The sequence below is a fragment of the Babylonia areolata genome, chromosome 19 (assembly GCF_041734735.1).
Source record: "Babylonia areolata isolate BAREFJ2019XMU chromosome 19, ASM4173473v1, whole genome shotgun sequence".
Classification (NCBI taxonomy): Eukaryota; Metazoa; Mollusca; class Gastropoda; order Neogastropoda; family Buccinidae; genus Babylonia; species Babylonia areolata.
Window position 1 is genome coordinate 37,584,722 of NC_134894.1, and position 17,500 is coordinate 37,602,221.

The following is a 17,500-nucleotide window of genomic DNA, read 5'->3' on the forward strand; positions in this document are numbered from 1 at the left end:
GTTCCTTATTGCTCATATATCATGACCATGTCCTGTTAACAATGTTACATAAAAGGGTGGTGATTTTTGTCAGATGTTTTATGCCTTCTTATTGTGTTATTTTAAATCCCATTGTTAACAACACCTGATCAATACATTTGCCCTAAGGACTTTTTTCTTAAGTTAATGCAAGCTATTCATTTTTGTTTCTTTCCTTTTTCTTAGAATCAATTGGATTCATGTTCTGTTTTTTAAGATTCTAACTGGGCATTCTCAAAGAAAGATTCTTTTTTCTTCTTCTTCTTCTTCTCCTTTTTTTGTTTTTTTGTTTTGTTTTGTTGTTGTTGTTGTTAGTTTTGTTGTTTTTTTTGTTGTTTTTGGGTTTTTTTGTTTGCAATGTATGAAGTAATTAAATTCATTTTTCTTAAACTTTGCACAGTGCATCATCTTTCGAGTCAACGCACAGAAAAATACCATTTCAATAAAATACCATTTCAATACATATCAGTAAACAGATCAAGTTAACATTATATCAGTGTTACACAACTTAAAGATGAGCTAGAGAATATGGTAATCAGATGTATGGTTAACTGTGAGGAGCCAGTAATATTTTTTTGATGAACCATTTGATATTATTCAGCACCACAATACCAGCAAGTGATCAGAACTGAAAGAGATACAAAATGGTTCATTGGTCTCCTCTAATGTTCCAAGCATTTGACTTCAGGTTTCAGTTGTCTGTGGGGGTATGGGGGTGGGTGTGTGTGTAAAACTTTACAAATGTTACAGTTGTGTGAATTTGATAGTCTGGTCACAGCTGTTCAGTGAATTTATGTGGTAATGGTATAGAAAGGACATAAAAAACATTCTCACTTTGTAAGATGAGTCAGGGAGCATGGCAGTTGTGGTGGTTGACTTGGAGAGGGATGGTCTATGAATAAACCAGTTTAAATCAGACACATAATTTCTGCTCAAGATTTGAATGGAACAGATGTTTGACATGATGAAATATGATACAATTCATAAGTTGTATAGAGATCTGTATACAGATGAATTTATAAAATGTGTAACAACAGTACATATCTAGGTCTATCAGCTACAGATATGGAAATTTATGATAATGGAGGAAAATACAAGTAGGAAAGTATTTTTCCATCATCAAAAAAAAAAAAAAAAGAAAAGAAAAGAAAAAAAAGAAACAAAAAGAAACAAAAAACCCTTTCCGGTATAAGGTAGGCAGCTTCATTAATTATTTATGAAACTTTAAATAATATTTATAGCAATAATAAGGGCAACTGGGGCCGTCTCCAGTTTTTCTAAGGAACAGGGCCAGTTATATGTCTTTCAATGTAAATGACTATATTGTATACATATATATGAATTCTTTTGTCATTCAGCAGTCAGTTACATTGAATTAACCCCCTTAGTAAGTGATCAGATCACATTCACAATTCAGTGGTTATCAATCATAGCAGGAGAAAAAAAATCACAAATCAGTAGCTTTCCAAAACTGCCAACAAAAAGATGTAAAGAATAAGAAGAAAACTAGCATTAGTATTTAGGGGGGGGGGAAAAGAAATAGTAATGAATGACCTGATAGATGAATTTATTTTTTGCAACTTGTGCTTGAATGTATTGAAAAGGAAAGCAGGGGAGGTCACTATATGTACAGTATGTGTGTGTTGTTGAAAGTTGTGTGTGCTGAATTGCTTTAAGTAATTAGAAACATGAAACATTTGTTGGATTATAATCAGTAAATCTATACATACATTTAGGATGGCACACTGAGAACTATGTGCATACATATATTCGTTCTGAGAAAAGTAAAACACTTGTAGCAAATATAGGCTAACAGATAGTTTAATGGTTTGTCAGTTTCATAGAACACCATGATGAAACACACACACACACACACACACACACACACACACACAAGCAAGTATCCAATGAAATCAAAGTTACAAATGATATTAAGAATAGATTAAACTAAATAATACCACATTTTTAATATTCAGCCTGAGAAAAAAAATTTTTTTGATGTGTACAAAAAGGTTACAATTAAGTAAGACATGCAAGCATAGCACTTGTTAGATATATTTGAGTTGTTTTTTTGTTTGTCAGGGTTTTTTTTGTTGTTGTTGTTTTTTGTTGTTGTTTTTTTTGGGGGGGGTTGATTTTGTTCAATAAAAAAAAGAATGATTGTGAAATGAAACTGAAACAAGTATCCGTTTCCTAAATTGATGTTATCAGTATGTCTTGTCTTTATGTCACACCCAATTTCTTGACTGCTTGTGTTGACATGTGCAACTCTTTATTCTCACTGTGTGTATAAGGATGGTATTATATATATAATGCATAAAAAACTGTGTGTGAGCATGTGCTTGTGTGCAAGTGTGTGTTTTACTTGGCTGATTATGTTTGTACAGATCTCTAAGTTTAAAGATCATTTAACTGGGAGTGTGTGTGTGTGCATGCTTGCTTGCATGCATAGATAGATATAGGAAATGTTTGTGGCTGGATGTGGTTTTTATTGGTCATATTACTGTATTGCTTGTGACAGCTTATTTGCTTACAAAGAATGTATGTTACACTCTTACATACCTGTCAACATGTTCATTGTGAGTTATAGAACATGCACCTGTAACGTGTACTGGTAGTGTACAGTATCATCAAATGATGTGTAAAATGTGACGAAAATGCACATTGAATTGGTGAGCCACTCTATATCACTTTTTTTTTCTTCTTTTTTTTTCTTTGTCCTTGCAAACTGTTTCAGTGTGATTTCAAATACAAATTGAATGATTTTGTTTTTTGCATAGACAAATTACATGGACTGTCTCTGACTCTTTATATGTGACATTGCCATTTCAAAGAATATGTCTCACAATGATATTGCTATACACTACTTAACCATCAGTTGTTGGGGGTTTTGGGGGTTTTTTTAGGTACCAGAAGTTGTGGTTTTTTTTGTCATTCTTGAAAGGTGAATTTATAAAACATCATTGGTTTCACATAATGTGTAGAACTTTTTGTAATGCATCATTTGATTTGTGTGTTTCAGTACCTCCTTGCTGCCGCAACATCAACAATGCACCATGCAGGAGATACTGCGAGCAGGTCAGTGAACCCAGAACGACTGGGTTTTTCTTAACAATGTAGATATGTATATGCCATATGTATTTGTATATGTATATATATATATATATATATATATATATATATATATATATATATATATATATGCCATACAAATATATAAACAGTGCATTGTGCACAACATCACATTGTGTCACATCGCACAATGCCTGCACATGTAATACACCCACACCTATGTACACAAATGTAAATTGGGTACATGAAGCCCCCCCCCCCCCCCCCCCGGTCCCCCAACCCCCCCCACCCCCCCCCAACCTCACACATGCACAACATTCTCCAGTCCCTCCCCCACCCCAACCTCCACACAGACACATATATGTGTTATATATGTATACATCTGACACACACACGTATGTGTATCAGCACAAAACACATAAAAACAGAGCATTATGACACCAACTCAGACCTGATGCATGTGCACATGCACACACATACATCCCAACACACACACACACACACAAACACATACACACACACAAACACACACATAAACACACACACACACTCTCTCTCTCTCTCTCTCTCTCTCTCTCTCTCTCTCTTTCCCCCCTCGTCTAATATCACTAAACAGTGAAAAGACGTTACACTAAACACACACACACACACACACACACACACACACACACACACACACACACACACACACACCCCTCATCCCCCAACACACACACACACACACAAAGACTGACATATTCCGATGTGGAAACAGAGCATAATGAAAGCCGCCCAATTACGTTAGGACTGGCAGCAGAGTGATGTAATAGACAAGCTGTGCAGCAGAGAAAGAAGCAGAAGAAATCAATACATCCACACAGCAGGTGGAAAAGGGTGCAGGCACCTGAAGTGTCTCACCATGGCTGCTGCTGCTGCCAGAAAACATGCTGGTCTGTCTGTCCGTCCGCCTGTCTGTCCACTGGCAGCCACAAAACCTGTTTGTCTGTCTGTCTGTTTGTCCGTCCATCCATCCGCTGGCAGCCACAAAAAACCTGTGGGCTTGTCTGTCTGTCCGTTCGTTGGCAACCATATCCAGGTGTTTTACAGGTGAATACTGTCCTCTTTGAAGTTCAGCCGCCAGCTGGAAGCCAGCAGACAGATCTAGTTGCCAGGGTTCAGTTGTGTGCTACAGTGAATGGTCTGGTGGGGGGTTGGAGGGGGTTGTGGGGGGTGGGGGGGGGAGGAAGGAATGAGGAGTGGGGAGGGAGCCCCTCATGTGTTAGAATTTACGGCATCGTTATCAATGAGTGAATGGCATTCGCTTATTTAGACCGCAGTGCGTGTAGGAGGTCCGTGAAATCCTTGTGGCGGTTTTTATCATGCTGCTCTTGTTGAAATTAGGAAAATATAAAAGAACTTTACAGGAGCCAGGTTCAGTGCAATACACTGCAAAGCGCAATACAATGGTTGTAATGTCATACAGTGCATTGAAGTGCAGGTCTGCACAAAAGCCCCAAAGGCAAAAAGTGCAGCACAATTCAAGAAAATTACTAGACTAAACATACAGTGCAGCACAATACAAACTTGTAAAAAAAAATATTTAAGCACAGTTAACACATATGATACAGAACAACACCATACAATGACAACATGGTAAACATGTATAAAACTATAAAACAGTGCAGCACAATACAAGCAGATTACAGCATGGGAAAACATGTGCATATATAAACTGTTATACAGTGCAACACAAGTAGATTGCAACACAATGAAGACATATATGTATACATGTATGTGTGCGCGCATGTGTGTGTGTGTGTGTTGTGTTGTATATATATGTGTGTGTGTGTGTGTGTGTGTGTGTGTGTGTGTGTTCATATTATATGTAACCCAGTGTAATGCAACACAAGCAGGTTACGACAACACAGCAAACATGATACACTGAAACGCAGGTAAATTGCAGCCCAGAAAATATATATGACACAGTGCGACGCAATACAAAAAGGTTACAACACAGTGAAATTAATACAGTGCAACACAATGCAGCACTATATGACACAATACAATATCATACACAGTGAACATACCATTCAGGGAAACACAGTGGTGGAAAGATATATATATATATATATATATATATATATATATATATATATATATATATATATATATCTGATGATAGTGTAGCACAACAGATACAGTCAGTGCAACACAAAACTGTCAAGTAGTGCAGTGTAGTGCAGAACCCTGTTTTGCATTCATGCAGTAAGTAGCACGTACTGATCAGGCTGAGGATGAGCCAGATTGATAATGGAATAATAATCTATATATATATATATATATATCCCATTGTGATCCGGTTTCTAGGAGAATGCTGGGAGTTTGGTTAAAATGGTTGAATTTAGTTTGAAAGTGCATGACTGTGATGAGTGTGAACTTGAAAACAGTTTCTTTGTAACCTTGTGTGTGTGTGTGTGTGTGTGTGTGTGTTGCATGCTTACAAGGACCATCTGTGCTGCGCTAACCCACCCTTTAAAACTAGGGTGAGGCCAAGTCAAGCAGGTCGACTTTTGTACCCAGCGGCCTTCCCCAATATTATATACTATACTATAGACCCCCCAACCCCTCGCCTCTGCTATGTGATATATTATAATATATAGGTCAGGGATCGGGTCCTACGTTTAGACTTGGGGGACCTATACACCTCAGATAGCTGAATTGTGTGTGTGTGTGTGTGTGTGTGTGTGTGTGTGTGTGTGTGTGTGTGTGTGTGAGATGGGCGGAAGATACAGGAAGGGGGGGGGGGGGTGTGCGTGTGTGTGTGTGAGAGAAAGAGAGAGAGAGAGAGGGTGGGCAGGGTGGGAAACAGAGGTGGGGGAATGTGTGTGTATGTGTGTAAATTTGTGAGACCGAGAAAGAAAGAGACAGAGAGGGGGGTGGGGGGGGGAGGGAGGGCGATCTTTTTTCGTGTTGGAACGATACATGATATCAATTACTGCGCTCACTCGATCCGCTGGAAAAAAAAAATCATGTATAATATATGTACGTCGACACACGTATACCTACCAGCATGTATCCCCGTTGACTGTCGAGAGCGTTTTCATGGCCATATATTGCGACAGGGATTGAATTTGAGCGTCACGTCTTCGGGACTTCGAAAAGGTGTGTGGGGTGGAGAGGGAAGTTATGAGGGGTGGAGTAATAAGACCGTAAAAGACTCACAAAGAGCAAGTGCGTAACCCCATTTGTTTTGTACCCCACCCCCGCTTCTTTCAGAACGTGTCTTAAAAACCTACACACTCTATTACCAACTATCGTTATGCTTTTCCTGATTGCGGCGAGGGTTACCCCCACCCCTTCCTTTTTTCTTTTTTCTTTTTTTTTTCTTTTTTGTATTTATCTGTCTATGCCTACTGCGTTGTTTTGTTTCTTTTTTTTATGACAAGTGGGAAGTGTGTTCAAGGTGTGACAGTGGGGTGGGTCGCTTGACTTGAGCTATTTGTCACACCCCGCCTTACTACTATACTACCACGCACGGTCCTTAGCTGCCAACTTGCTCTGTATGTTGTTCGCTTTAGTTGAATTCGGCCGGAGACTTAATCGTGTGTATGTGTGTGTGTGTCGTGTGTGTGTGTGTGTGTGTGTGTGTGTGTGTGAATAATACGCTCTATGTGTGTGTGAGCGCATGTATACAGAGAAAAATGTGTGTGTGAGTGGTGTGTGTGTGGGGGTGGGGGGGGGAGAGACAGAGACAGACAGAAAGATATGTTTAGCGGGATTTGTGCATAGGATGGGCGGAGGAGGGGAGGGGCTGGGGGGGGCTTTGATTGACTGCGTCCTGTTGACCCTTAGCCAGAAGGGTTCACTGATGATGCCAGACATGCAAAATATCATAAACCTAAATGAATTGCTCCTCTCCCCTTCGCCCACCCACCCCCCACCACCTCACCCACCATTTTTTTTCTTCTAAATTTCTTCTTTTTTTTTCCTTCGTTTTTCTCGTCCACGTGGCCGATATGTCTGGTAACTATAGATTTGATTTTGTCTTGATATTGATGGTAACATTATTTGACAATAAATTGTGGGTTTTTTGCTGCTGTGATTCTTTACTTACTGTTTATGATTAAGTTATTTGATGCAAATGATTATATGGTTCGTTAGCCGTCATGTTAAAACTGAAGTGCTATGTTGTGCGCACAGTATAAGCGTTAAGCTTGTTGATGCTCCTTTGTCTTTGTTTGGATTGGAATCGTTCGTGTATACTGTTGAACAATTAAAGATTATTTAAACCAATATCATAAACCAGACCCTTATATCACCAAGAAAATTTCAAGTGGAAGAATCGCTAAGAATCCGGTCCATAACTTTGACACCTTCAGTGACTTCAAGTATAATATTTTCGCTAAAGGGGAGTAAATAATGCTTCTTCTTTAGCTCATCAATGAGTGTTCTGCATGTCAGACCAGTTCCTCTAAAGGGGAGACCAGCCTATATGGCACCGGAAAAAAACGGCTACTTTTATATATCATATATATTTTATGAAGAGCTCATCAGGATGATGATTTTCTTTGCCCTTTGCTGCCACCTGAAGATTAACATGCATTCATAATTATCATTTTAGGCAAAGCCACTCCTGAAAACTTGGGCAGTGGGGATGTGGGTGGGGTTTGCATGTCATAACTATTCCATGTAGGCTCTTTGAAACATATGCCAGCGATATAATGGCAGTCATTACAGAAGTACATACCTGCACGCATGCGCTTGTTTGTTCCATGGGTCTGTGTGTGTATGTCTGTTTTGTGTGTGTGAGTGCGTGTGTGCGTGCGTGCATGTGTGTGTGTGTGTGTGTTTTGTGTCTTGTCTTTATGTCTTGTGAGTGTGTGTTTTATGTGTGCGTATTTTATGTGTCTGTTGTGTATGTCTGTGTATTTGTGTATGCGCGCGCGCATGTGTGTATGTGTGTGTTGTCGGCTGGTACGAATTTCAAAGGAGAAATGTTATCCATTTTTTCTTGAAGGGGAGGGGAACGTAACGTAGGGGATAGTGGGGATCATACGATACCCGGCCGGGTAAGAGGACACCCCCGCTGACGCCGACACTGAAGAAGAAGAAGAAGAAGTCGTCACCAATCCGTATCCACGATCTCCGTGCCCGCCTCATGATAGAATCGGGTGCCCCCAAGTCTCTCTCTGTCTACTGGGACGGACGGCGTCTTGGATGTCCTGTGGCCCACGGGGGCCTGATAAGAAACAAGAGGAGACACGGGAGAACAAAGGGGAGAGTTAGAGGGGAAAAAAATTATTCAAATGAGGGGTGGGTATGGATTAGAGAGGGGAAACGTGAGCCGGCAGAAAGAGCTTGTGAATGTCTGATGAATGACGAAGACTCGCGATGCCGTGGGGTTTTTAGTTGTTGTTGTTTTTTTCCTTTGGGGGGTCCACACTCCCCCTCTCTCCCACTCCCTGTTTCCCCCCTTCCCCCACCTCCACCCCCACAACGATTTTAACTATACTTTGATATTGTGCTCCCCTCCCCCCCCCACCCCATCTCGTCCCCCACTCAGTCCCCTTCCCCTCGCGGTGCAGGAATGATGAGGAAGAGGGGTGGGGTAGCGGGGGGTCGTCCATTGCACAGGGGTGAGGGTGGTGGGAGTGTAGTGGTGGTGGGGGACACTCTAGTAGGACATGAGAAATGAATGAAGACCTCGCTCACTTTCTCGTCGTCACAAACGCTGAGGAGAAGAGCTGAAGTTCAATTCTTACTCCTCCAACTCCTCCATGAAGTTTTTTTAAAAAAAAAAAGGAAAAAAAAAGAAAAAAAAGAAAAAAGAGTGTTGGCTTAATAATAAGTGCTAGCCTCTTCCACCTGTGGAGCCACTACAAGCCGTCCCTTTCATTCTGTCCCTTTTTTTGCTTCTCCCCCACAGAACGGTCGAAAAGTTTGAAAGAGAGGCGAGAAGAAAGCTGGGGTGTGAATGCGAGCTTTTGCTCTGGGAGAAGTGTATGACTGAATAGGGGGCAGTCGCGGCCCGCGGCTTATTACACAGCCGTCTCCGGCTTGTAATACGCCCGCTGACTTCGAGTTGTCGAGGGTTTTGCCCTTCTTGGATGTTAATTAATCGATAAACAAGTGTATTACTGAACCGGCAGACTGTAGTTGACTTCAATGCCGCTTTTGAGCTGGCCCTGGTGAAATATGTAGTTAGTACAAAACGTGGTGTTGTAGAACAGGGTTGATGTTGATTGATTGGCGACGTGGCGTTGTGGACAGACAACCACCCCCTTTCCCGGCAGCACTTTTTCCACAAGTTCTTTTTCTTTTTCTTCTTCTTTTTTTTCCTTTCTTTCTGTAGGAAATTTGCGAGCTGAGAGTGGTAATTGAGATCTGGGAAGTTAATTCAACAACAATAGGAATAGAAGAGTCTGAATGGTCGCTTGTATTATGTGTTCTGGGTGTACAAAAGGTGGAGTAGAAAAGATGAATATGCCTAAATAACGAACACCGGCGCGGCAAACTTTAGCATCTTAAAAAAAAAGAAAAAGAAAAAAAGAGGAGTCGAAATGATTTTTTTTTTAAAAGAGGATTATGGCAGGGTAAGCATCTTTCTTTAATTTAATGTCTTTTTTACTTTGAGTGATATTAGACGTGGGGGTGGGGATGGGGGGAGGGGAGGTAGGGGTGGAGGTTTAAGGGGGGTATACAGAGAAAATATAAACTATGATAATGGAATCAGCGATTCAAGAATAACTGTTAAACAGCAGTTATCAACAATTATCAAGGGTAAGCTAAGCATATGCCATCATATAGGCGTGTCTGTGGACCACTCATCCAAGTAGATGGTAGATATCATTTGGGTAACAACAGAATCAATAATTATGCACAATCATGGTGGTTGCGTGCAGACTTCATTTTAACTTAACACCTGGAAGCTTCAGAATGAATACTGGTCTGAGCACTACATCGTCGACTGATACTATCATTGGTCAAGCCTCGCGAGCAACTCATAAAATAGAGAGAATCGATCGATACATGAAATGGTGGGTTTCTCTTGCGAAATTATTAGGCGAAAAAAAAAAAAAAATCCCGCCCTTGTATTCATCAAGAAAGGTGCAATGGGGGCGGAACGGTGGTGCAGGAGGGAGGGCATTGGTTCTGCATTGTGGTTGACACGTTGTTCACGGATGAATTTGGATGTGGCGAAAAGTAATATAGTTGAAAAAGAAATCACTTGTTCGTGTGTGTATGTGTGTGTGTGTGTGCGTGCGTGCGTGCATACTCGCACGCGCCTGGGTGCGTGTTCGTGACTTTGACAATGGTGCTCAGAACACCGACTGGCGACCCGGAGAAAATCTAATAAGCTGTAGAGGGGGAGGTGGGGGAGGGGGGAATGCTGGAGCAGCGGTGGGGAGGGGGTAAAGACAGGACAAGAAGAAGAGTGTAAGAAACGCGGGGGGGGAGAGTGTGAGGGTGGGGAGAGAGGGTGTGTGTGTGTGGGGGGGGGTCGGGGGGTTGGGGGGGGGGGGTAGTAATAGAGACAGGACAAACCATTGGCGCTGTTCGCAGGCGTGATGGTGGTGGTGGTGGTATAACAATGTGTAACACCAAATAAAACGTTTGTGTCGAGGGGGAGGTGTTAGGTTGAGAGCAGCGACGGGAAAGATAAAGGCTGGAGGGTGGGAGTAGAGGTGAGGGGGGGGGGGGGCGGTGTTAAAAGGGCAGCACCGCCACGTCTAACACTTGCTGATGGCAGCCCAGTGTGTATTGTTTTTCAGAGAGCGTGCTCCGGCCGCTGCCATAAATCTCCGCCCCATCACACTGTGCCCCCCCCAAACCCCACCACCCCCCTCTCAACAAAGGTCAGCCCAGTTGACAGGGGGCGGATGACCGGAGTGAACGCCTTTGACTCTCTCTCTCTCGCTCTCACCCCCTCCCACCCCCCCCCTCTGCTCCCTCCCCCCCCCCCCCCTCTCTCTCTCTCTCTGGTTCGACCACCACCCTCCTCCCCCTTATTCACCTTATATGTATATCATCAATCCACAATTTCTTGAATGCACCATGAGTCCTTGGGTGCACTATGGTAGAGTCCCCCCCCCCCCCCGCCCCCCCCTCCTCCGCATGCGTTCGTTTCAATTTTCCGCCCTTTACCGCGCCCTTTCTTTGTTCAGGGTTCTGTGCGTGTTCTTTCGTCCTGTCTGTTGTGTGGGGATTTTTTGTTGGTTGTTTTCGTGCTCTTTTTGTTCCGTGTTCTTGTACGTCCTTTTCCGTGCTCTTTGTTTCTTGTATGGTCCTTTCCGTGCTCTTTGTTCGTTTTAATTGTAGGTCTTTTTCTCGTGCTTCATGTTCGTTTCTTGTGCGTCTTATTCGTCATCCTTGTTCAGTTTTTTTAAAAGGTCCTTTTCGTGCAGTTTGTTCATGTTTTTGTGGGGGGGGGGGTTTCTCTACGCAGTTTTCACCCCTTTGATTTTTATTTCTTTTTGTGTGTTTGTGTGTTGTTTTTTTGTCCACACTTTGTTCTTTTAAATGTGTATAATTTCGTCCACTTTGTTCATTTCTTTTGCGAACTTTCCGTCCATTTCTTTTCACTTGTTGTGCGAACTTTTCGTCCATCCACTTTGTTCATTTGTTGTGCGAACTTTTCGTCCAACCACTTTGTTCATTTGTTGCGCGAACTTTTCGTCCATCTAGTTTGTTCATTTGTTGTGCGAACGTTTCGTCCATCCACAGTGTTCATTTGTTGTGCGAACTTTTCGTCCATCCACATTGTTCATTTGTTGTGCGAACTTTTCGTCCATCCACTTTGTTCATTTGTTGTGCGAACTTTTCGTCCATCCACTTTGTTCATTTGTTGTGCGAACTTTTCGTGCACCCACTTTGTTCATTTGTTGTGCGAACTTTTCGTCCATCCACTTTGTTCATTTGTTGTGCGAACTTTTCGTGCACCCACTTTGTTCATTTGTTGTACGAACTTTTCGTGCATCCACTTTGTTCATTTGTTGTGCGAACTTTTCGTCCAACCACTTTGTTCATTTGTTGCGCGAACTTTTCGTCCATCTAGTTTGTTCATTTGTTGTGCGAACGTTTCGTCCATCCACAGTGTTCATTTGTTGTGCGAACTTTTCGTTCATCCACATTGTTCATTTGTTGTGCGAACTTTTCGTCCATCCACTTTGTTCATTTGTTGTGCGAACTTTTCGTCCACCCACTTTGTTCATTTGTTGCGCGAACTTTTCGTCCATCTTGTTTGTTCATTTGTTGTGCAAACTTTTCGTCGTCAACATTTTTCATTTGTTGTGCGAACTTTTCGTCCGTCAACTTTGTTCATTTGTTGTGCGAACTTTTCATCTTCTTTGTTCATTTCTCCTACGCCTTTTTCGTCCTCTTTGTTAGGTTTCTTTTTCATGCAATTTATTCGTGTGTTGTTGCTTTATGTTCGTTTCTTCTATGTTCTACTCCGTGCTTTATGGACAATCACATTTCGTGGCTAATGAAATGCAGTTTTTGCTATCTAATGATCGTAATATGCAAGGAAATCGTCGTTCCACTTCAGTAAACAAGAACCACCTTTAACGCTGTGATTCATTTCAGATGCCATGAAAATAGAATGAAAGAAAAAAGAAAGAAGAAGAAGAAAAAAAAAACACTGACAAAAAATAAGCCTGCGTGTGCGCGAACGCATTTTACGGGGAAACAAACAAACGTTATAGACGTGTGCACATGTGCACCGGCCTTCAGACACTTGAGCACTCTTTTCCACTATCCAGGCATTGCAAATGATTATCTTCCCTGTCGCTCTCCGGTATGCAAGCCACCCTGCAAACAGCACACACACACACACACACACACACACACACACACACACAGCTGGCCTAATTGAGAAATACATACAGCAAGCCCCGACCCAACAAGCATTGTCTGAAGACTATACAGATCTATGGGAAGAGGCAAGTGGGAGAGCTAGAGGGGTGAGGAGGGGGGGGGGGAAGGTGCGGGGGGTGGATGAGGGGGGCGTACCGACTGACATAAGCGATCATGACAGCCTGCTATTTGACGCACTTGACACCCCCTTCTATTGCATACACAGCTCCCTGACAGAGCTGACAGATAGAGAGAGAGAGGGAGAGGGGGGGGGGGGGGGCAGAGAGGGAGAGAGAGAGAGATGGGGGTCTCAGAGAGGGAGAGAGGTGGGGGGGGGGTGTCAGAGAGGGAGAGAGAGAAGGAAGGGAGTTAAGGGGGGAGGGGGGGAGACGGCAAGACCATACATAGAGACAGACACACAAACAGACAGACAGACAGACAAAGCGAGAGAGAGGGGGTTGAGGGGGGGGGGGGGGGGGGTAAATGGGGTAGAGACAGCAAGACCATACACGGAGGCACGGACAGACAGACAGACAGACATAGTGAGAGAGAGAGAGAGAGGGGGAGTTGTGTGAATAAAGAAGAAGAAAAAAAACCCCAAAACTTTAGAAAGCCTTTAAAGTGCAAACAGTACTGTATCAGTGTGGAAGTGCCAGTCACGGTAAAAAAAATGTTAGAAAAAGTAAATAGAATAAAGATAAGAGAAAAAAAATGTAGAAAACTGTATATTTCATCGTTGTCTGTCTGTCTTCTAACTGATCATTCAAATTTTGTCAAGAAGACGCTGGGTGCCACAATGAACAAATCAAAAATCTCAATAAATGACGCAGAGTATGAAAGGAATAGCTTATTGGACAAAGTCATTTCTTCTTTAATTTAACTTTGACGACGGTAACTTCTATTGGAAAATAATTTTCCTAGTTTAGTTAACTTGCTCAGAACCTTTCAAACACCGTAAGCTGACGCAAGGAGTTGACTTGGTGTTGTCTTCAGATCCCTTTATAGTTTGCTTAATAACAGGAAAGTTCCAAGTTCTTGACAGAAGGTAGTTTGTTTTTGTTTTGTTTTTGTTTGTTTTGTTTTTTCCCAAAAAATAATCGCTGATTTGATAGATCGACCGACTCCATTATAACTGAACTTTTGATTATCAAACCGAAAATTAATAGTAATTTCTACTTGTCAATTAACCAGTTAAATTTCAACTCCTACGTTCACTCGTATATACGCGAGTGGGCTTTTCTGTGCATGACCGTTTTTAACCCGCCATGTAGGCAGCCATACTCCGCTTTCGGGGGTATATAAAGGTTTCAAGTATCGTGATAATCAACGGTAGTTGGTTAGTTATTTCCTGTCACGATTTCTTTTTTTTTTATATCAAGAGCATGATAAATGTAGCTGTGAAACAAAGACAAATTGATTGTGCATGGAAACAATATCAATTACATTTGGTTGTGCACTTCGAAAAATCAGATTTATTTATTCATTTCTTTCATGTACATCCTGAAGTTGAGAACAATTTGGCTGTTTGAGGTGTTGTAGTTGTTGTTGTTGTTGTTTTAATAGTTATTGTAGTTATTTTCTCTTCAATATCTTGTCGGGCAGTTATTAATTATTATACAGTTCACTTGGCTGTTTTCTGAATTACGTTCCGGTCTTTCTGACATTAAAAGAAAACCTTTCACTTTAAAAACTCATATGATCTTTTAATTCATTTGACATCAAAAACCACAGACGTGTGTAAAAAACAATTTTTTTCAAAAAATTAAAAAGACAACTACAGCAGCAGCAACAACAAAAACAACAACAAAAAACAAGCAAAAACAAAAGAAAAACCACCATCTCGAAATGGCAATAATGAACTAAAATCAACCAAACAAACACAAGATATTTATTGGGTAGTTGTCTTGCAGGTGTTTCAAATATTAATTATTTCCCACAGACGATTCATTTTTTTTCTTCAGCGACTGTAAAAAAATAGATGTTTTTCTTTGATATTGAACAGCTATAAAACACACACACACCATTTTTATTGTCGACGCATAGCGTGTGTGTGTGTGTGTGTGTGTGTGTTCTTGTTGTTGTTGTTGTTGTTGTCGTGGCATTGGGGTTGGTGGTGAAGATATTGAATATTGAATACAGGGGTACTTTCTCTGTGTGTGTGTGTGTGTGTGTACGCACGCACGTACGTACACGCACACAGATACACACACTTACATACACACATGCATACACACACGCACGCACGCACGCGTGGAGACAGAGGCAGTTACTGTAGAAGCCACTGAAGTCATCTCAACAGGCTGAGGGATCATCAAATATGAAAGCTGAAAATGGACTGAAAATCAGACGCTTGCTGAAAACAACAACAAACCCTCCATTCACTCCTGATATAACTTACGTACAAGGCTAATACGTGGAAACACGCAGGAGACGAAAGGTTTAGTTTAAAAAAAAAAAAAAAAAAAAGTAGTCTCTCTGCTTTATGAGACAAGACTTGTTTCATTAAAACGGGTATCTGTGTCTTTATCAGAGGTACGGGATTGGGGGGCGGGAGGGGGGGGGGTGAGGTTTGCCTGGGACCATGCAGCAGAAGGTTTCATTTAAATAGCGGTATCTACTTTATGAGAAAGGGCAGCTCTTGTCAAGAGCTGGTGCCCATTTGGCTCCAAGCTTTATCACCACCACCACCACCCTGGTTATCAGACACACACACACACACACACACACACACACACACACACACACACACACACACACACACACACACACACACACCAAACATCTGTGTCACCTCCCTCTCTTTGCTTATTAGCGGATTCTGAGTGGCCAAGTCGTCGGCTCGTCCGCAAGATGAGCCAACCAGCGGTGAGCCAATATGTTTGCTGGTAACGTCAATGTCAGATTCTTTTTAAAGATAGGGGTGAGGGTCGGGGGCAGGGACAAGGGGAATCTTGGTCTCTCCAGCGCTTATAACTCGTGTCGTGGCTAATAATACAAGACGTGCCTGATCTATCACCCCATGGCCACTTTTAAGGTTCAGGTCGTATCAAGAGTCACCAGGGATTTTACCCCGCGAGGGTTCGAACCGGCGAGTTCTTGATCTGATGGCAGGAAGTCGGTAAATCAGTGTCCCAGGTCGGTGGCGGGGAAGCCTCTGTTTAAAAAAAAAAAAGAAAAGAAAAAAAAAGCCAGCAGGATAGAGGAGGAAGAGGAGGTGGGTGGGAGGAGAGGAAAGAGGAAAGAAACTACGGGTGGTGGAGGAGAAGGAAGGAGGAGGAAGGAGGGTCTTTCAATTAAAAATGTTTTAATGGGAGAAGTAATGTTTCTAGGGAGGGTCGGGGCTCGTTAGGACACGTGTAAAGAGGAGGAGTAGAAGAAGGAAGGAAGGAAGGGAAGAAGGGAAATGGGGGGGGACGGAAAAGAAATTAATGGAGGTTTGCGGGGGGTTGGGGGGGGGGTGTTCCTACTATCCCAGGCATTGCTGCTTGTTACGATGGGTGGTTGGTGGGAGGGAGGGAGGGTATATATCCCAGACATAACAGCACTGCAACGACTGTACCATGGCAGTGATTAAGGAATGCGACACGAAGGAAACCGGTTTCAGTTTCAAAGGGGCGCGTCATAACGAGTGGACAATAAAGTCTGTGCCCTGGAGCCAGTTGCATTGCTCGGACGGAGGAGCCTAGTATGGTCGTCGTAACCCGCTACTAACTGTGTGTAGTATGGAACTGACCAATGGCGTAGTTCGGTCAACGGAGGCATTTAGTTACGTGTAACTGTCGAAATGTTAGAACCAAGCAATGCAACTGACTCCTGGAATCACATCTGAAAGAGTCATGCATAGTCAAGTTTTGTTGTTGTTGTTGTTGTTTGTTTGTTTGGTCTGGTTTGGTTACTCGTTTTGGTTTCAACGCCCACGGAAGGAAATTTTATAAGTAGATGCCAGGCCTGACCTTCGGGGGGGGGGGGGGGGGACAAAAAAAACACACCGGGCGGCTTATTAAGTTACATAGTTCTACGTCATTCAAAGCGCGTTGCTTTTGGTTGTGTACGTGTTCGTCGGCGCGGAACTTTGTGTGGTGTTGAATAAAGCATGTCATATCTACATATCTAGTGTGATACGTGTTTCTGTGCTCTCTCTCTCTCTCTCTCTCTCTCTCTCTCTCTTGTCCATGTGGAAGCGTGCGCCATGCTTGCATGCGCGCATATAAATTATATCACTGATGTCTGTATGTGTGCTGTGTGTGCATTCTTGTGTCTATGTGTGTGTGTGTGTGTGTGTGTGTGTTTGCGTGTTTGTGCTGACAAGTGAACTTCAATTTTTTGTCACATCCACAAGAGAAGGAGCTCCATCAGCTTGAGAACTCTCACAGCCTAGACAAAACAAAACAAAACAAAACAAATATATATATATATATATATATATATATATATGTAAATATATTTCCACTGAATAACATTCCCCTGCCCCCGCGACCACCATCCCTCCCCATTTCTCAACCACTGAGTCCACCCCCTGTCCGCACTACCTCCCCCACCTTGAATTAATCCTGAAGTACTGAAAAGACATGGTATC

At 42.4% G+C, this 17,500-nt stretch overlaps 1 protein-coding gene across 1 annotated transcript in view; it reads left to right on the top strand.

The window, feature by feature from the left end:
* The window catches only part of LOC143293671 (reversion-inducing cysteine-rich protein with Kazal motifs-like), a 118,553-nt gene that overhangs the window by 1,687 nt on the left and 99,366 nt on the right, over window positions 1-17,500 (top strand). Inside the window, exon 2 of the mRNA XM_076604814.1 lies at window positions 3,041-3,096. Coding sequence (XP_076460929.1) covers window positions 3,041-3,096 — 56 coding nt within the window. The remainder of the gene's footprint in view (window positions 1-3,040; window positions 3,097-17,500) is intronic.